At 45.7% G+C, this 21,372-nt stretch overlaps 1 protein-coding gene across 2 annotated transcripts in view; it reads left to right on the top strand.

The window, feature by feature from the left end:
• The window catches only part of LOC138569274 (multidrug resistance-associated protein 1-like), a 1,459,677-nt gene that overhangs the window by 1,205,839 nt on the left and 232,466 nt on the right, over positions 1 to 21,372 (top strand). Inside the window, exons 26-27 of one of the 2 annotated variants that reach the window (XM_069647111.1) lie at positions 5,330 to 5,431; positions 7,369 to 7,515. In XM_069647111.1, the coding sequence (XP_069503212.1) occupies positions 5,330 to 5,431; positions 7,369 to 7,515 (249 nt within the window). The remainder of the gene's footprint in view (positions 1 to 5,329; positions 5,432 to 7,368; positions 7,516 to 21,372) is intronic. The other variant, XM_069647112.1, reaches the window with a different exon arrangement.

Raw genomic sequence — 21,372 nt, 5'->3', positions numbered from 1 at the left:
TTGTCCAACATTAGATTTCCATTGTATCTGTCTCACAGTGGGTTTGTAAACGTTGAGTTCTTCGTGACATGAGACTTATTACTGGCAAGTATAGGATAATTCCTAGTCCTCCCTACCTCCATAGAAACTGAAAGTTTGCTTCTTAGAAAATCCTTTGGCCATTTGAGCCATTTCTAACACCGCTCCTTCAAGGATGGAAGTAATGTATGCAGTGTAAGGGTGCAAAAGTGAGGCTTGGACACACACTTGGCATGTCTTTGGTAAAAATGCCCCTCTATCCCTAAATCTAAGAGGGGTTTCCCTGCCTCATAGAACATTTGTGAATATGTCAGGATGTCAAAAGAAAGGTCTTTTACTGTCGTGTCCCAAAAAGCCTACTTCTGACCCTAACACTAACAATCTAAACAACTGTATAAGGATGATCTCTTCCCAAAGTAAAGTGTTCATGATAACTCTGGCCAACAGAAAAGTTACCAATTTCTTGGAGGATCAAAATGTCAAAGGAAAAATGCTACACAATGATCACTCCAAGGATTATTGTTTTGCTCCTTTCTTCTGGACTCCTGGCTCTACTTTACTTTTTCTGGGGTTCCAAAGCCCCATATCTTCGCAGGTAAATGTGACTGTGCTTTTATATTGTATCTTCTCAGGTAAATGTCACTGTGCTTTTTTATTGTATCTTCTGTGGCTTTATATTTTCATAAGGGTGCAAGTCCCAGACTTGCAGTTCTTTATCATACCAGCTTAGTATCCTTCCCTGGCAAGCATGGGTTTCCTTCTGGTCAGTCTTTTTTACTTCCATGGTCCTTGACCCTCTTATTCTCAAACTATAATGTGGATGCAAGTCTCAGACTCACGATTTGTGATTATGATAGTTCGGTTTAATCTCCTACAAAGCATATGCTCCCTTGCGAATTGTCTCTGCTTTATCTAGGGTCCCATACCCTCTTATTCGCTCATTCTCATATGGATGTGGGATCAAACTCACACAGTGCTGTTGCAAAAGCCTTGTCTACTCTCCTGCCACTAATATGCTCCCATCTGCACTTTCTCTGCTGAGACCTCCCAGACCTCCACTACCCTTTGCTCTGCCCGCGTACCTGCTTCTCTGGTGTGCGTCTTCTTCCGGGCAGCGGTGCTTCCCTCTGAGGCTTTGGCAGTGTTGGACTGTTCTCTCCGGTCAGCGGCGGCACCCCTTCGCTCAGCTATCCCTTCTGCCTTCCTGGAATCTGGGATTCCCACTGGAATATTGCTATACAAAGAAAGCTTATTAGCACCCAATGCCCTTCATCAACATAGAAAAATAACTTTTCTTCCAACTCACTCTAATGCCACCCACCAAACAACCCACTCAAGTTCATAAATATTTACGTCAGAGAGAGGGAGTTGAAAGTGGTTGAGAGCTACACCCTGGCAATTATCAGACTTTTATACATGTGAACAAGGTAGCTTGCGAGCTACCGGCGCAATACAAATAAATAAATAAAATAAAGGGATTGCAGCTGGATCAGGTACAGATTCCAAAATGGGTACAATACTGCACACTAAGAATTCGCAGACATATGACCCTTCTAGCAAATTGTCCCATCAATCCTCTCTTGCCATTCCAAAGTCATTACTCATCTATCTATCCCTCGAAAGTCACCAGTGTGTCCCAAGTCATTCCCTCTGACAGCAAAAGACCAGATCAGTTACAGCATCGCACCCTCTTATGTATCCAACAACTTCCTACTGCAACCCCTTCACAACATCTGAAACCTCATCGGTTCACTGAATTCTGCATAACTGTAGATCAGAATAAACCTACATAATCTCATCTTTCCATGGATATTGTGCAGTCGTGTCTTCCAAACCATCATTAATCCATAGAGGTACTCGTCTGTGGGACAGAAGGCACTCTCAGATGTTCCCCTCCTTTGATTACCCACATTAAGAGCTTGGTTAAAAATAACCTTTACCAAAGTACAAAAAGTAAAACAAAAATTACAATATCACAATTTCAGAAAAGGCAAATTACATATTTTTCATCACAACATTATAAGGAATACAAATCTGATAAATAGAATATTTTAAAACGTCCTTTATTCTAAAAGAAAACTCCTAATCAAGATATACACAAGTTTTAAATCTCTTCGACTTTTACATTTGTTCTACATCAAATTCTAAAAGTTTCAAAGATCTCACAAATCCCACTACTGCAATCATATCTGAGGTTGCCTTAACCGCTATGCATCTTTTCCCAAAAAAAATCCAAATAAATAAAACACAGGGAATGAAAGAAGTGTTAAAAGTGCCTCGATCTATACAACTGCTTTAAGGGACATTCCAGGACCAAACGTCTTAACGTTTCCATCACATTCGGTACCCCCACAAAATCTGCAAGAAACATAGTCAATTCCTGTCTTTTTATATTTCAGCAGGGTTTCTTTTGTTGGACTTAGATTCCATCTGGATCTAAGAAATTCACACTGTACTAGATGGCTGGGGTAGGCAGATAGAAATGGTGCCAGAACGCTTAACTTCTTAGGGTCTTCTATGAGATGAGACAATGACAAATAACTATGTATTACTTCTACGGTCTGAATCCAGTCCCAATTTCCCAAACTTCTCTTCATACTATCAGGTCTGTACATAAGCTCCTCTCTGTTTGATCCAATGTCACTCAACAGTCTATCACACATAGTACTGGAGGTCTTTAAAAGCGATTCCCCATGTCAGTTGACTATTCATAATTTAATTCAGGTCTCTAGAAAGAGTATTGGCAGTTTGCCATGAGGGAGGCATGATCTGGCTCTCAACCACTTGCTTGAAGTATATTGTTAAAATCAATGACCATGACATCAACCATATTTAATTATTTATGTATTATTTGCTTGTTAGGTGCTTATGCAGGAAGTACATTCTGTTTCATAAACAAAGGATCCAGTTTGCAAATGGAATCTTCTCAGGAAACTTAAACCTAGACTGAGGAGATAATGCGGACCAAGCAGCAGACACCCTTGCAAATGTCCTCTACAACAAAGAGCTACTGCAGCACATCTCGAAACACATCTTCATTAAAGGGTTCACACTAGATTTCATGATCTCCAAATTAGAAAACCTAAGTCCTCATCAACATGGACTTGTTAGTGCACCTCCAAATATTTTTCACAGTTATGTTTGAAAAGCTGAGACACAAACACAAACATACATCCCATAGAATCTGAGTGAAGAAATTCAAAAAGCTTAAACCTGATGTCCACTCGCTACCAAGTGACATAAACTTTATGACTGACAAATATCATAACGCTATCATAAACATCAACAAACTAGCACACCTCGCCCTAAAGAAGAAGTCTCCCAATTTCACCCCACTGTAGCCAAAGGAATGGAATAAGGAGCTTAAAGAACTTCAAACCGCAGAACGAAGATGGGGTCAAACCCTATCTCAAGAGATTGACCCTTCGAGCAACTAGAATACAATGCAAAGGAAATATCTTCCTGGCCGAAGAACTTTTCTCAAATCACAAACGAATACTTCCAAAAAACCATCCAATGAAAAGTAAGTAGTTAAATATGCTTACAAACCTGCACCCCATTGTAACTATCCAGTCCTCAAAAGAAAAATGTCTGGAATAGGAAGAATTAATGCTGAAATAATGTCTAATATTTGCCTATAGGCAACGTCATCTACTAATACAATAACCAGTGATCCAACAATGTAGCAACAGTGAATTTTAGGCAGCGCATTCTAATCATAATTTCATGTGTGATGTCCTCTGATTCAAGTGGTGGGTGTGTAGGGGTTCATTTAATGCTTCTCAATTTATCAGCTTCACAAGGATGAAGGATAGGCTAGACCCTAATGGATTTCCTGTGTTTGCCATTCAAACAGATCTCTAGGCATAGATCTCCTTCTATAAACATTTATCTTTGTTACATTATCTAAATCCAATGCAGAATTGGTCACGCTGACCTTTAAACCACATTCTTCTAAAGGCTTGCTTGAAACTCCAACAAAATAATATAGGGTCTATCCTCGTGATGAGGCCTTTCTGGCGGTGGCAAATCTGCCCCATTTTCATTTGCTTTCTGCTCTATTTTTCGCATGATGTCACAACACAGAGGCCTGTGCTACTACTGTGCCAGCCTGCCCAGATCTACATCATCTGCCCACATTTGTGAGCCTAATCTGGATTGAGTACCACCAATTTGCTTTCCGGTGTATTTCTTGCTTTCACATCAGCACAACTCTGAGGTCTGTGCTGATGTGGTGGGGGCCTCGCTTGATATGTAAGGACCTGTTCCCTTTCCAGTCCTTCACTGCTCCGCTCCCCCTAAAATCTTCATATCAGCACCCCTCCCGTCTCCCGCGCCGGATATAGCTATCTGACTTTGGTGTTACATTCGGCTGATATCTACCATTTTAACGCAACAACTGATCACGTGCATGTTTGTGCAGTGGGCTCACCGCCACCGCGTCCCGACAATTTAGTTAGGGTTTCTTTGTTTGGTGGGTATTTTGCCTTCATTATATACCAACCCAAATGTATTGACAATCGAAGTGACCTCGGTCAGAATCGTGTGGAATCTAGAGTGACAATAACTAGGCATAGAAATAGTGGGAAACCTGTGTAAAGAGAAGGTTCCTGACTTCCCACCTTATGGATCATCTGGAGCATTAAAAGTGATCACCATTGATCCCTCTCTCATAGCAGAAGAAGGCAAGTAAGAGGATCACCAAAGGTCAGATTGTGAGAAACTTGGTTGATGCAACGATGTGGATCCACCCACAAAATCAATCAAGATTGAGTCCATCTTTCCGCTCTATCCTGTGTCCCCTGCCTGTAACCCATTGTATAGCACTCTCCATGTCCCTCCAAGTACGCCTTCAAGAGTTGATTCCAATTGCATCCATGTTGGTGTTCCCTATTACTGCAGGCCCTTGCACAGCACTGTTGCTGCACAGCTCGAATTGCTCTTTATAATTCCCAGTGTATACACCTCCCTTCACACATTTCCTCTGCTTGGCCATCTGCTTGTGCAAATTAGGAATATCTGTGAGTCTGGTTTTAGGAGATCAGAGGCTTCCTCTGGTTACCAGTGCTTGCACTTATATGTCCAGATGGGTAGGGGCATGCACCACTTTTCGATTTGAGCAGCATAAGAATAAGATGCCCATACAGATCAAAGGGGACCACAGTTCCCATGACTGAGGAGTTTGGATCTACAGAGTATTGGAGTGACTTTAGGGGTGACGTTTTCACCCCAAAGTTTCATAAGGGATAATTTGTCAGTTGTGCATTATGTTTTAATTTAACATTAACTTTAAATTGTTAAATATGTTAAGTTGACAGGTATTTTGAACACAGCAGTTCAGGTTGCAACAGAACTGGAAACCAACTGTGTAGCTGTGGAGCGCGTGAAGGAGTACTGTGAAGTAGAGTCTGAGGTAAATTACCATTGTTTTAAACTACGTGTGTGCAACTGGGTAGTTGACAGGCGGGTTTTAACTTGCCATTTCTTTTTGATTTCTTCTCAGTGGATGTTTTTCATACACTCTGCTAGCCATAATTTGAAAACAAAATGTTTGGGTGCAAAATAGTTATCACTGTCCATGACCTGTTTCTGCAGCACTTGTTAGAGGAGGAATTCGCTCTGTATTATAAAGATTGTTTGTAAGGTGGTTCCTGATTATAGACAATGGGAGAACCTCTTGAGCAGGCACTGACCAAGCAAAATTCATTTGTGAAAGAAGTGTATGTGTGGGCCTTGGAAAGGGGGAAGAGAATGGGAGAGGTTCACCAGGGTGGGGCCATGCAAAAGGGAGTTGGTGGTGCACAGGAGAAAGACTGGCAGGCCACAGGAGTGAGTGTAGGTGTGGTAGGACACTGAATAGTGAGTGATCTGTTGGTTGGACTGATAATTGACTATTATATTTGCTAGCATCTGTAACATGTTGGAAGCAGGGGAAGAGGCACAGTGGGAAGTAGCAGTTGGAAGTGGAAAGAGCGCTGACGTGGAAGGAGCACTGGTGAGGTGTGCAGGTCAAATGTTACAGGAGGAAGGGACAGAGAGAAGAAGGCGCAAAAGGGAGAAACAGCACAAGAAAAGTGAACACCTAGTGCAGGGCATGCTACGCACTGAAAGGTTCATAAGTGGTTGGCTGAACTATATGATGGCTGTGCATCTCTATAGTATCTGTAGCTCACAGGTTGGGGGCCTAAAACATCGGACCCCCAGTGCCTTTATCTTCACAGTAAAATGGAAAACGCAATTTACTCTCTGTTCCCCTGTTAGCTTATTCCACTAACAACGCTAAAAGCGTTAGGAAAGAACTGGCAATTTATAAAACTATTTCACGGGCCCTCAATGATTTGATGTGTTTGACGAGGACATTGCCAGTCGAGACCTTTTACTGGCAATTGGCATTAGGCTTGCCAGCCTCAATGCCAGTGGCGGATATAAGAACTGAAATAGGGGTTCTCCCTCCAGAACTACTGCTGCTTCTCTACATATGTAAAAGATTGCAACCCGCTGCATAACCTTGCAATTGCATGTACAATTTACGTTGACCCCCTTTTATCCCTGTATCCTCGATTGTCTTTGATCCAGCCTAGGACACTCCAAGCAGTGCTGTGCTCCTTAATGGCTTGACAGGGAAGTAGGCCCTGAAGATGGAGCTGGCTCTATGTTTTAGATCCCTTATTGGATTATTGGACATGCAGAAGCTTAACATGTTCCCCAGTGTAGGCACCTTGGTTAGGTGTGCTTTGCTCAGGGCTACCTTCCACATATCCAAGTCCAGACAAAAGACTTTCTATGCAACATTTCTGCTTGGATCAGGTTCCATGTCTGGATTGTAAAGGTTCATTATTAAAGACTCCAGGTAGGGCTAGCAGACGTTACGCTTAACAGCAGGCTAAACTTGTTTTGCATATGTCCCCTATTTGATGAACCCTGGAGACAAATACTTAAACTTACCTGGAGTAAAAAATGGGGCGCGACCAATGGGTTGGTTTTGCTATGCTTGGGTCATGAGAGGAACCCCTGCTGGAAAGGAAGAAACCATTTTGTGAAAATAGCCCTTCACGCCAAACCCTTTTCGTCTCACAGATTGCAAGGCTACTGATCTATACACAAGATAGCAAAGCTACACACTTTATATTTTATAATTGCTCCTATTCTGACATAACCTGTACAAAACTGTTTTATTGCTTTTTTGAAGAAGTGTTTCATGCTCACAGAGTCCTTCATGCAGATAAACTACCAATTCTGCCCTAGATTTTTGTATGCTATGCCACTTAGAATTGATATCTGTTTGCATATCCTATGCCAATTAAGACTGATAACTGTTTACGCTAATCTTACAATGTATTTTAATTTTAGGCCCCCTGGTCGTCCAGCCAAAGCAGCGCCCTGCAGCACTGGCCAGAGAAGGGTGCCATTGTTTTCACAGGTTATGGCTTGCAATACAGGAGTGATTTACAGCTGGCTTTAAGAAACATCACTGTGACTATTTCACAGGGCGAAAAGGTACGGCCATGCATCTTTAAACAATATCCATACATGCTTATATTTTGACAAAATCTAGGTTGTGTGCAGTGAGAAAGAAAACATCTGATAGGCTATTGGCGAACACGTGATCCTATTCAGCCTATATTCATTTTTAGGATGAGTGATAACAGAACGCATGCATATCTTTTAATGTATTTATGCCAGCAGGTTGTACACCGTGTACAGGGTTTTACTTCTGGGCTTCATTTTATCCTGTGTCAAAAGGGCATAAACCGGGTCAAACCTTTATTTGTATACGGACCCAATGCAGAATCGTTAAACCTTCAACATAAAATGTACACCCTTGTGTACAGACCGAATTAAAGGATTTATGGGATTCATTGGTTCATTTCCCCAGTAAATTCCCACTAATTAACAGTCTTTTTTCCAGACCTAAAACATCAAATCCTTTGCAGATGCAGAAATACAGGTGGTTTGTTCACTGAAAGGCCACTCTAGCAGATATTATGTATAGAGGCTTTAAAGCGCCTTGCCAGCAGAATGTACAAATAGCTAACAAAGGTTTAATTTGTCACTAATTTATTTAAGAAGCTGGTTAATTAGTTATTGCCATATTGATTCCCAAATGGCTGGGTTCACCGAAACATGGACATTCTTTGTAAGTTCCGGTGAAGGTGTGAGAAAGGCCTAAGGTAGGCTCATGCTTCGGTAGCGTGGGGAAGGCTGCATATGGATTTAGGTGGCTCTAGAGTTTCATTGAAAGTCATATTGCAGGTAGGGTGCTAGAGTCAGGCACTTTCCTTACTGCGACAGCCCATTTATTTCATTGAGAGTAGAAACGCGTTCAATAGATGTGATGCAGGTGTTAACAGAACCCACAAGAGACACAAGTGAAGTTCCCCAGTCTTAATATACTAGGTGTGTCTGGATGGATTAACCTAATGCAAGATTGCTTGGCTGTTGTGTTGATGCTTGCAGACCCGAAGTACACTGAGCTCTTTGTGCAGGTCTGTTTCTAGGTGTTCAGTGCATAGATGTATTTGTGTCCAGAGGGCACCCTTGTGCGGCTACAGTGTTAGTATGCATTGCCCAGGACTGTGATCTGTAAGTTGATTTCCGAGTTGAAGTGTTCAATTGTTTGATATCTTTTGGGAGGTTTCGTCATTTATTGTGTGCGAGGGGATTAGTTGGTATGCGTATAGTGTGTTTGAGTGTAGAGATAACAAATGTCCGTGCAGGGAAGTTACTTAAGGGTTTGATTTGCAGCTTTAAGCCTCCATCTTGTGTGGCCAAGCTGACATTTCGGTAGAGGGCCCCTTGGGCGATATCTCGTTAGTGGCAGTGGACAGTATGCAGAGGCAGGTCCTGGATAAGAGTGGGGCAACACTGTGAGGAGTGCAAGACAAAGGAAACATGCAGCAATGGATAACAAGTAGACATGGTGAAGAATAGTTCCTGAGTAGAATTCAGAGAAGTGATTCCAGAGAGCACAAAGTGCTGCACAAGGTGAACTGTCTGGTCACGTGATGGGAGATGTCTAGGTCGAACGCAAGCACAAGAGCGCCCTCCTGACTCGAACATTCCACTGCTGTTTCAAACGACTCATTTATTAGAAATAAAGGAACATACACCTCGCCAAGTTGAGCACCAAGTGCTGAGCACATCAATACCTTCCTCGGCATGATCCGAGAGTCGCAAAGAGGATTTGAAGGAGGCAAGATGACAGGCAGACCTTGCTGAGGGGCTCCAGTGGTCGGGTGGGGAGGAGAAAAGCTCCACGGCTGGGGAAAGGAAGGTTGAGCGATCTGGCATCCAAGTCGGTGCAAGACTGTGGAGGGGAGACACAGACGGAACAGGTGCAAAGCTGTGTGAGTCATACAGAAGCCCTTGTTAGGAGCCCCTCAGTGGTTAGGTGGGGAGGGACTTCACCTGCTGTGCTGGACCTGAGCAGCACTCTTGACAGACTGCGAAGGAGGTGCTGAGGGTAAAGTACTAAAGCCAAGACCCCCAGGAAGCCAGAAGATCGGTGCACCACAATTTTGGCAATGATCGATCCTGTGGGACAACAAAACAGCATTTACCAGAATCTGCTTGGTGATGTGCATGGCAGGGGAATGTCGAAATGACCAATTTGAAAGAAATAAGGAGACAAGCATCTCAGCAAGTCGAGCACTGGGGGATGAGCTCACTGATACCTTCCCCAGCAGAATCTGAGAAGAGCAAGGTGGATTTGAAAGAGGCCGCCTTGTGCAGGCAAGATGGTGTCCGGACTTCGCTGAGGGGTGGAGGTGCTTGGGTGGAGAAGAGAGCAGCTCTGTGGCTGTGCAAATGAAGTCTTGTTGATCTGGCAGGCAAATTGGTGCAACACTGCAGAGGAGAGAGAGAGAGAGCATGGGTGTAACGCTATGTGAGATATACTGTTGGCCTTCAGTAGGAGCCCCTCAGTGGTTAGGCAGGGAGGGACCGCTCTTTCCGTGCCGGACCTGAATGGTGCTCTTGCCAGTGTGCAAAAGAGGTGCTGAGGGGACCATATTAAAGGTAAGACCCCCTGGAGCAACAAGATAGCATCAACATAACTATGGAAAAGACGCCCCTATTAGACAATAACACAGCGGAAATCAAAATCTGTCTGTGGCGTCTAGGACCGAGCAGGGGAATGCCGAAACTGAAAAAGAATAATGTTAAAGAGACATCAAGCCTCCAGCGCTTTGCCTTTCAGCCCTGCAGCAGCACCGAAAGAACAATGGAGGGTGGGTAGAATGAAAATACAGTGGAGGTGGTGATGCTGAGGGAAATTAGAATGGAGCTTAAAAGGAGCTATGCCATCTTGTGAGCACAAGGCATGCGTTAATGGTATGCAAAATAAGATGACAGATCTATCATGAAGGATTAAGGCAGTGGAGTGCCGCATCTTGTGGTGTGCGTTGAAAGGCCCCAAACAGAAGCCCCTTTCACATGAATAGCAGCCATTTAAACACTGCAACAAAAACAGCCTGGCTTTTTCTTTTGTTGTGCATGTAAAGTTAAAGAGCCATGGGGAGAGTGGCCTACCTGTCATTATTAATGGACAAGCAGCAATGTAATTCACAAAAGGAGGAATCAAAGAATCCTGTGACATGGAAAACAGGATTTTCAAACATTGAAAGCAAAAACGGCCTGCATATGTGTTTGCAAATAAAAATGGCTTTAAAAAGCCACAATGGAAAAAAATATCATTGCTCACAGGAAAATGTCAGGAAAGCAAAACATGATTTGTGGGTTGAGACACTTCTGAAAAAACCTGTTCTGGCTGGGTGCAAAACTTCACAATGAAAAGCCTCCAGGTTGCCTCACCACATTAGGGGAAGGGCCTCAGTGGCTGGAAACAGCAGGCAGAAAATGAGTATTCTCCGCCTGCCATCTGATTGGCTCAGCACCCTTCCTTGGGTTTGAAGATGTTTTATTGTATGTGGCAAACACAATGCATATTATAATAATGATGGGAGTATTGGACAATGTCAGTGTAATATGGAGGTTCAAGGTAAACAAACATAAATGTAACACTGTCCTACTGGCATGGCTGAGAGGGAGACCTAGCAATCATCTACCGGATTTGGGTGTAAAATGGGAAATTGAATCCTTAAAATATTTAGGTATGCACATTTTCCACACACTGGAGGAAACATTTGTATACAATATGGGAAGAACATTGACCAGACTCAGGGAACCCATAAAATTCAGGGTAAAACTACCACTATCAGTAATGGGCAGAATCGCCCTATGCAAAATGTTTATCCTCCCGGCTTTAATATTTTTCGCAGACATACCATATAAGATCAAACACATTTTTAAAATGCTGGATGAAAAAATAGCATAACTTTTCTGGCCGGGGGAGGAGGGGTAAATCCCAAGTAGCATGGCAACATTATGTAGAGCTTACCAGGACGGCAGTCAAGATGTTCCGGATTTTGAATGCCACTTCCTGGTAGTCCAATGCTTGGAAAAGAACGATGACAAAGCTTAAGCTGTCTGGGATGTATTCTCCAGTTATACCTCTCAATGCTGACTCTATCATCATAACAATATCTAAAGAAATGTGCAGAATGAAACTATTACAGTCAGAATGTAAATCAGTTGGGGATTTGTTTGAGGAAGGAACCGATACAATATGTCACAAGGACAGTTTTTGCTTGCAAGGATAGTAAAAACAATGGCAGAGAAATTATGAGGTATGTCGACAGAACCTGAGACTGCCCCAACTTTACAGACTGTGCTGCCCTTGGGTACAGAAAGGGGTGTCATTGCTAAACTATATAAGGAATCAGAGGTGTTGCTAGACCTCGAAAAGATGTGGGGCTGCGCTAATGTCGGGACTGTCAGGACTCGGGGCTAGCTAGCCTTTTGGTTGTAGACCCTGAGCTTCCATCAGGGGCTACAACCAAAAGACCCGGGGCTATAGCCTCCTCAGCCCCCCATAGCAACGCCTCTGTAAGGAATTGAGATGAGGGAAAGCCCACGCAGGATTAAATCTGAGGGACAAATGGGAGAATAATATGGGTATCTCATTTGAGGATCGGGAGTAGACGGGTCTAATACCTGGTATAAAAAGGATCAAGAAACGCTAGATTCAAGCTTATTCAATTTAATGTATAGCACAGAGTGTACATGGCACAGGCAAAATTACATACATTCTATTCAGGGATCCCTCATAATTGCCCTAGATGCCAAGGAAGGGCAGGTTTCTGGCATATGGTATGGGATTGTGCTGCGATTTAGGAATATTGGGGATTATCAATAGAATTAATACACGTACTCGAGGTTCCCTTGAATGTAATTTGCACGCATGGCTATTGGGAATGTTGCTGGGGGTAAAAAAGTGGAAGTATTAAAAGAGTATAGTAATATTTTTGATATTACTGGCAAATCAGAGAATTACCATTTCCTGGAAATGCCTGAAGGCCCCATTAATAGAATAATGGGGGAAAGATGCTCAAAGTTTGATGGAAACTGAGGTACTGCAGAGAGCTACAAGAGCCGAGCAAGAAGAGGATACAGCTTTGTTGAACCGGGGGCAGCTGTTAAACACGCTCACAACATCACCAGATGAAAAGCCGCCAAGAAAAACACAAGGAAAGGGGTTGGACTGTTTTATCCCAGAAGTAAAAAGTCTATGTAAGCTTCCTTGTGGGTGTTGGGGGATCTGTGTAACAATGGAGGGTGAGGAACACAGCTGGGCATATACTGCACACATTCATACTGAAGAACTTGTAGAGGTAATATGAATCGGTAGAGCAATGGGATTTTGAAATGGAAGTAAATGTAAACTCTTTATGGGGATATAGCCAAGTATGTGAGCATCCACATTGTTGGGGGTTGTTTCTTTTTCTTTCCCTCCATCTATTCCTTCCTCCCTCTGTCGCTCTCACTCTGTCTACAGCTCTCTCTCTCTCTCTCTCTCTCTCTCTCTCTGCACCAATATTTCTCAATTTCTGCTAGTATAACACTTACTCATAACATTGTTTTTTGATCAAAGACTTTATTGATTTTGAAACATAGGAAAACAACATAACAGTGCATGCATCTCTCTGTATATCAGGGCTGGGAGCAAGGGAGCATTTGTAAGATCAACATTTTCAGGAGGGGGTAAGGAAAAGGAGAGAGAAGCAGGTAAAGAACTAAAAACAACAAAAGAGAAGAAAGAAAAGAGAAAGAACCCTTGATAACAGGGACTGCCATCCAGTGGTCCGTCAGACTTTGCCAAAACAGGAGTTACTCGTGGCACAATCAATACATTCCTGGCTCGCTTCATTCGGCGTCATGCAACCCTGTCCAGTCTCAGCGTCTGCCGTGTCCCACCCGACTTCTAGCTGGCGTCTTCCCAGCGGCTCCATATTTTGTTCGCTTTTTGCGGGCAGCCCCTTGCAGCATACACCCGATGTTCCATTTCAGCGCAAATGTCTACATCCGCGACCCATTGGTCATAGTCTGGAGTGCGTTCTGTGCCCCACAGTTGTGCTATGTTCCGCCTGAGCACGGCCATTGCAGTGGAGCAGAGTATCTTTTCATACCGGGACAGATCGGTTTCATTGGAGATCCCCAGAAGGAGATGTTTTGGGCACCTTTCTATTGTCTTGCCTATAACACTGGATAGTTTGTCACAGCATTTCTGCCAGAGTTGTTGGATATTATTGCATTCCCATAGGATATGGAAGAATGTGCCTTCCTTGCGCTTGCAGCGTAGGCATCGTGCGTCTGTCGTCTTCCCCCAACGGAAAAGGGCCACTCTCGGGTAGTAGACGCGGTGCAGGATCTTCAGTTGAACCAGTCTGAGTCTTGAAGAAATGGTTACCTCGCGCGGGTACATTAGGGCCTCCAACCAGTCCTCCGGCTGGAGCAATCCCACGTCCCGTTCCCATTTGGTCTTCAGGCTGGTTAGTTCTGGTGTCGCAAAGGATGTAATCACATTGTACATGGTGGAGGTGACCTTCCGTTCCACCTGGTCCGATACTATATTGCGGCCAAGGGGGGAGCTTTCCGGTATATTTCGTATATTCTGTTGGAGGGTACTCCACGCGTGTTGCAGTTGCGTGTAGTGGTATCTTTCTGTGGCTGGGAGGGAAAATTCCTTGTGCAATGTTTCAAATGGTACCAGATTGTCCTCCCGCAGCACAGCCCCAACGGTGGTGATTCCTCGTTTGACCCATTCGGGCCATCTAGGTAACTTTTGTATTTCAGGAAGATGGCAGTTGTTCCATAGGGGTTGGGCCAGTGTCAGTTTCCCATCCCATCCTAGGTGTCGGTGTACCTCTTTCAATATTCTCACAATATGCGTCGCCATATCTGGTTTCGGTGGACGACCCAGGCTTCCGTAGAGATGTTCTAATGGTGCTGTTGTGTTGTGGGGGTTAATTGCTTTGATGTGCGGAAGTGTCCCATCCCTATGCAACATGTCATTGACCACCGTCAGTTGGCCGGCCCAGTAGTATAATTGCAGCCTGGGCAGTCCAATCCCTCCTTCCCATATGGACCTCTGGAGAGTGGAGAGAGCAATCCGCGGGTGTGCTCCTCCCCATAGCAGCTTTCGGAGGATGCAATCGAGCTTATGAAATTCTTGCTGCGGGATATATGGAGGGGCGTTTTGCAGGATGTACAAGAATTTGGGGAGGGCAATCATTTTGAATAGTGCAGCTCTACCCAACAGTGTCAATGGCAGAGATCCAGTTGCGGGTATCTTCTGCGAATCCTGTTACGAGGGGGCAAGGTTCAGGGATGTATAGTCTGCAAGTTGCTGCGTGATGCGTGTCCCAAGGTATTTGAACTGCTCCGTTTCGATCTGGTAGGGGCTGTTCATTAGACTAGCTGCTGGTACACCCCCTATGGGGAATAGGATAGATTTGGCCCAGTTCAATCGTAGGCCGATGAATGCCCCATATTGCTCCAGTATGCTTGTGACTCTGGAGCAGGAATTGGCTGGGTCCTTCAGATAGATGAGCAGGTCATCAGCATAGAGCGATACTCTATCCTCCCAGGTTGCTGACCAGCGAAAGCCTTCCCAGGTTGGTGTGTTTCTCAGGAGAATTACCAGGGGTTCTATTGCGATCTCAAAAATCATGGCTGACAGTGGGCAGCCCTGCCTCGTGCCTCTCCCCAGCCCAAAGGGATCTGATTGCCATCCATTGATCCTGGTTCTGGCGATTGGACAGTTGTATAGTAGGCGTACCCAGCTCATAAAGCTCGCGCCGAAACCCATACGGTGCATTATGTCCCAGATAGCCTCCCATCTCACTGAGTCGAAGGCCTTTTCGAAGTCAATTGCTAGTAAGGCTAGGGGGCCTTGTATGCTATCGGCTCTTTCCAGGGCTGAATATAGTCTGTAAAGGTTCATGCGTGTTGATCTCTGTGGCATGAAGCCACACTGGTCCGGGTGGATCAGAGAGGGGATGACCTGTTGGAGGCGGTCTGCTAGTATTTTTGCCAGTATCTTTGTTTCACTGTTGATAAGTGAAATAGGCCTGTATGAACTGCAGGTTTCAGGGGGTTTGTCTGGTTTGGGTATCGCTATTATCGTTGCTTCACGCAGGTCAGGTGAGAGAATGCCCTTTTCACGTGCATACTGGTACATCCGTAACAGGTGTGGGGCAATCACATTGGTCCCCACCTTCCGCCATAGCTCGATCGGGAAGCCATTGGGACCTGGGGATTTACTGGTTTGGAGACCGGATATGGCACTTAGGATCTCGTCCTCCGTGATGTCCCTCTCCAGTAGTTCCTGCTGCGCCGCATTTAAGGTAGGGATGACTATTTCCTCCATGATCGTGGCATCCATTTGGGTCCTGGGTGCCTTATAGAGTTCAGCGTAGTACTCTGCAAAGCCTTGTGTTATGTTTTGGTCCGTTACGTGGGTATTTTGCTCTCCTGTTTCCAGCCGCCAGACATGGCTACGCCCCTGCTCTTTCCTTTCCAGCCATGCCAGCATCTTCCCGGCTTTGTCTCCCGTTTCATAGATTCTCGCTCGCATCGCAGTATGTGCATGCCTTGCATTATCCATTTCTGTATTTTGAAGCTTCTTTTGTGCTCGAAGCAGTGTGCGATTTGTGTCCGGTGTGTCTTCGCTTATGTGCTTTTCCTCTGCCTGCTTCACTTGCTGTTCTGCTTCAAGTATTTTGCTAAGATGCTTTCTTTTTTTTGCAGTCGTCCATGATATTAGCTCGCCCCTTAGCACTGACTTGTAGGCCTCCCACAGTGTCTCAGGGTTTGAAGCAGACTGTGTATTAAGCTCAAAATATGTGTTTGTGCTCCCCTGGAGTTTATCCACTAGCTTGGGGTCCCCCAAGTAGTAGTTATTTAGTCGCCAGCTCGGCGGGGGAAGCGGCCTGGATGTTGTAATTTTCAATTCTAGCGGGGAGTGGTCAGATATGCCCCTAGGAAGCAGGTCTATTTCCTGTACCCTGTGTAAGTCAGAGGCCGGGACAAACACATAGTCCAGCCTAGATAGAGAAGCATGTGCCCCTGAATGGAAAGAGTATTCCCTAGTGTCTGGGTGGAGTTCTCTCCATGTGTCGCATAGACCCAGTGCATTGGTGAATGTGGCGAGTCGGGTAGTTGCGTTGGGGTTCCTGTTGCGTAAGTGTGAGCGGTCTAATGTTACGTTCATGACTTCGTTGAATTCTCCACCCAGAACCATAAGGTTGGAGGTGTCGTTTGTGATCAGCGGGGCAATATCTGTGAGCAGTGGGTCTAGTAGGGTTGGTGGTGCGTAGATGGCTAACAATGCAATAGATTGGTCCCATAGCGTGCCCGTCGCATATACGTATCTGCCACCAGTGTCCTGGAACACTGTGGTAAATTGGAAAGGGAGGTTTTTATGTATCAGGACCATGACTCCCCTTGATCCCATTGTAAAGCCTGAGTGGAGTGTCAACTTATAGTTTGTGTGTTTGAACAGGGTGCATTCCGTGCCCGCAAGATGGGTCTCAGTCAGAAGCACTATGTCTGGTGTCTGTCTGTTAAGGAGTTGCCGAACCAGGCGCCGCTTGACTGCGTTGCCGAGGCCATTGACATTCCATGTCATGAGCCGGAGTGTTCTGAGGGCGTTAGTGGTATTGTTATATGATGCCATGTCTGCTTATAGAAGTGGATATGTGTGCTGCTGATGACGACGCATCGCGTCTCGCGAGCTTGTGCCCATAAATCATGATTGTACTTACTGGCCCTGATATGCTTCGTGTCTGACGTGTCCCATGTTTAATTAAACTTAACAAACCCGCTACCCCCCACCCCATACTCCTCTCAACTAGAAGCATCGGTCGCCCGAACCTGAAAAACCACGGGCCAAAACTGGACACCTTACATGCAATAAACTCAACTTGTGTACGTGTGCTAGACCCTGGTGGTGTACGATCAGGGGTTAGCACCGCTAAGACTACGCTCTGATGTGTCTATTGGGGGGGGCCCTCTAACGTGCGGCTGCGAGTCGTCCCCGCGGCCGCAATTTGGGAAGTGTATTGATTCGTATCAGCAGGTACGGTTTGTGATTTATGTTAGGGTGGTTCATTGTGTACTCACTGGTATAATGCTAGGCGTCGCCAGAAGTGGTGTCAGGGGTCATCCATTGCTGTCCTTCGGTAGGTCATGTTCCGGGGGCAATCGGGGTGCATGTTGTTGGCCGGGGGTGGTCTGTTGTTTCTTCCCCTGCTGGCTTGGGGAGTTGACCAGTCCCCCTCTATATGTTGTTCCGCCCAGTGCAATGCTTCCTTCGGATCATTGAAGTGGACTGATGTGCCTTTGTGATAAATCTTAAGCTGTGCGGGAAAAGTAGGCCATATTTGACCCCCAATGTTTGTAGGTGCTTTTTAAGTTGGTGAAAAGACTGCCTCGCTTTCTGCACCTCGCTCGTGTAGTCTGGAAAGAAGGCAATCCTTGAGCCGTTAAAGGTGATCAGGCCTTTGGTCCGTGCCAGTTGCAGTAGGGCGTCTCGGTCCCTGTAATTTAAGAATCTCGCAATTACTGTGCGTGGTGGCGCCCCTGGTGCCCGTCTGCCTGTGGGTACTCTATGTGTCCGTTCTATAGAGAAAAACTTGGAGAAGGAGCTCAGGGCTCAGGTCATATAAGTCTGTTAGCCATTGTTCAAGGAAGAGCTCCATGCAGGCGCCTTCGGCTTTTTCAGGTATGCCAATTATACGCACGTTATTGCGTCTTGAGCGGCCCTCACCGTCTTCAATTCGGTTTTCCAGCAGTTTGAGTTTTGATGTGACGCTTCTGAGCTGGTGTTGCATGTCGCGTACTCCATCTTCTGTAGTCGAGATGCGCTGTTCGGCTTCGCCGGTACGCGCCATCAGCTTTTGGAGATCATGTCTGAGGAGGGACACGTCCAGGCTTATCCCATCCATTTTCTGCTCCATTGACGTGCGGGAATCCGCTATGGCGGCCATGACATCCCTCAGAGAGATTGCGTTATCAGGTTGCCCTTCTTCCAGGGTAACTGGATGGTAGTCGGGGACCTGTGTCGGAGGGATTGTATATTGCTCCATTCTGCTCTGTGTCAGGAATTTCTTAGTTTTATCTTTCCCCATTCTCTCCGATGCATCCCAAGGTCACTGCAGTGGTTTAGTGAGGTGCGTTGTGGCCACACACGCTTGATTCGATCGCACAATTGCACCAGAGTACAGATGATCTCAGGTGATGTTTGGCAGCTTCACAGGGCGTTCACTCGATGTCTGTGTTCCATGTACTGCAATTTGTGACCCCGTGGAGGGCAGGCACGTTCTTTGTTATGTGGGTTGCGGGGCTGCTTACGTTCCCAAAGGCTAGGGTAGCACGCTTTGCGGGGCAACACAGGGTTGTTTTGCCTGGCCAACCAGGGCAGTTTAAGCTAGTTTCTTCTTCCCCTCTTTGCTTCTATTGACAGGCTATTGGTGTGGGCGATGTTTGCACTGGGGTATGTCCCCGCGCCTGCCCAGTTTCGTTGGTTGAGTGACTGACTCTGCCGCCTGCAGCATTGACAGGGTAGCGGCGCATGAAACGGTTATTTTATTTATAGTTAGTAGGCAACCGCTCCGCATTACGAACGCGCCATACACTGGGCTCGGGGGAAGTACGATCCTGCAGCGAGCGCCGCCGTGAACGTGTTATGGCTGGAGCCGCAGTCCGCTCCGTTGCTACACTGCTTCCACCACAGGTACGTACTGTATTCTCCCAATGTCCGGTGGGGAGCTGCTGGTCTCTCCGGGCGTTTGCACTCTACGGGGCTGGTTGGCTTGGTGCACACAAAGTGTGACGCAACTGCTGATTCTTTCTCTTCTTCCTCGTCGCCTGCTAGTGCAACAAAGGCGTGTCTCCTCACCTTCCAACGGCAGCGTCTCCAGTGTCATGCTGTTGGTGAGTCTCCCTCCCTGTGCTGGCTCGCGGTCTCCGACGGCGGTCACTGGTTGTCGACACATGCCGCCCCACACTCGACAACACGTGCGGAGGGGCAGAAAGTCAAATTGCAGTCAGGTACTGCAGGTACGAGTCACCGGTTTCAGCGCCGTCCTCTCGCACCCCGCGGGGGGGTTGCAGCTCACTGTATGGCCCGGCCAGGGCCCAGGAGATACACGGCGGCCATTTTGGTTGCAGCAGCCATTTCAAAACGTGGCCTCAAACCACAGTCGATGTTTCTCCTCCTCACATATGCGTTTTGTCCCCCAAATTCACCAGGATATAGAGCAGATCATCCGCATTCCGTACGTTTGCTTATTCTTGCTCCATCTTGTCGAAATCAGGCAGGATGTTTCAGGATTATGTGGCGGCTCGCAGAGCGGTGCAGATTCACGTCTGCATCATCTTGTAGCTGGCCATGCCCCCCACTCATAACATTGTTGGTCAATTATACTATGTTTTTGCCTTCTTGTCATTTTGTATTCATCTTCACCTTTAATCTCGACAAACAAAGTGAAGGTAAATCAGATCTTTCTAAGGCATTCAGATCAGGCAAGTGGAAAGAGAAAGAGCCAGTGCAACGTGGACCATAACACAGTGTATGCAGTGTAATGAACAGTAAATGCTTGGCAAATAAAATAAGTGTAAGTGAGGTCCAGAGGCTGAACAGTGCAGACATGAGGTGCATATAAAATGTCTAGGAAATAACTCATTCTCAGAAGACAAACATTTTTCTATAAAGAAAAGGTTTTCGTTTTTTGGTTCTCCACAGACCTAATGGCATCTGGGAGGTGGGTACAGAGGGAGCCTGCAGACATGTCCAGAGCTATTCCACCCAGTTTCTTTCTCTGAAAGGTAGCCCCAGCAATTGTCTTTTTATCCAGATGATCTCTAGAGTCTGGAGGGTGTGTGTGTCTTAACCTTCTGATGGAGTTAGGTTGGGCCAGTATTCCAAAGAGCCATGTGAATGACAGCTTTGAAGTCGATGCATTCGCTGACTGGCAGCCAGTGAGGGGACAGCAACGTAGGTTTGAGCCAAGAATCAGCCTGGCTTCTAGATTTTTAATACTCTGGAGATATACGGTGTGGTTTTTAGAAATGCCTGCCAGAAGACCTTTATTGTAGTCAAGCTGAAACACAAGTCACTTGAATTGTTTGCGTCATAATCAAAAGTGGGATAATGTGTTTAAGTGTGTTGAGTAGAAAATGGGATTTCTTTGACATGTATACAGAGGAGAATAGAGGAGACTGTCAAAGATACCCCTCCCCTCGGCCCCCATGTTCTTTGCTGAAAATGAGAGTGGTGTGGGACATGTCTATGGACGAGGGCCGGGCTAAAGGCTTAGGGGTGGGATTGAGAAGCCAAACTACATGATCTCTATCTTCAGATCATTGAGGGATTAGGAATAGTCAACCATTCTGTTCTGGATCTGGGGCAGGCAGCCAGGTATGTGTTGCAGAATGGCAGAGGAACCACTGAGCTTAAACGCTATCTGTGCCTCATCTACATATGTTTGAAAGGTAGTAGTATGTGGGGTAATAAGATCAGATAAACGTTTTAGATACGTGGTAAAATGCCAAGGTGAAAGAATAGAACCCTGGGGACCACCACAGGTTACGATGGTGGTTTGGAAAGAAAAGGACCTGACCTGAAGTTGCTTAGCCGACAGTGAGGAGATCAGCTTCACGCATATACCAGAAATAACTAAAAGATGTTTTTAAGCCAGACAAGAAGGGTGGCAAGGTTAAAAGTGCCAGAAGCCACTAAGAGGTCCAGAGAAATGAGAAAGGATGGTGTGTTGACATCCAAATGTCTCAGGATTTCATCTCCAATGAAGGGCCAGGCATATTCTGTCCCTCAGGCAGGGGTGAATCCAGATTGGTGGTCATATTGGCACTCTGCCATTCACTGTAATCAAGCAGCTGTTGGGTCATAATATGTTTCATGATTTTGCCAAGGATAGTGGTGCTGACGATAGT

The sequence above is a fragment of the Ambystoma mexicanum genome, chromosome 2q (genome assembly GCF_040938575.1).
Source record: "Ambystoma mexicanum isolate Mex_15411 chromosome 2q, UKY_AmexF1_1, whole genome shotgun sequence".
Classification (NCBI taxonomy): Eukaryota; Metazoa; Chordata; class Amphibia; order Caudata; family Ambystomatidae; genus Ambystoma; species Ambystoma mexicanum.
Note: the sequence above shows the minus strand (reverse complement) of the source record. Positions and strands in the feature narration are given on the sequence as shown.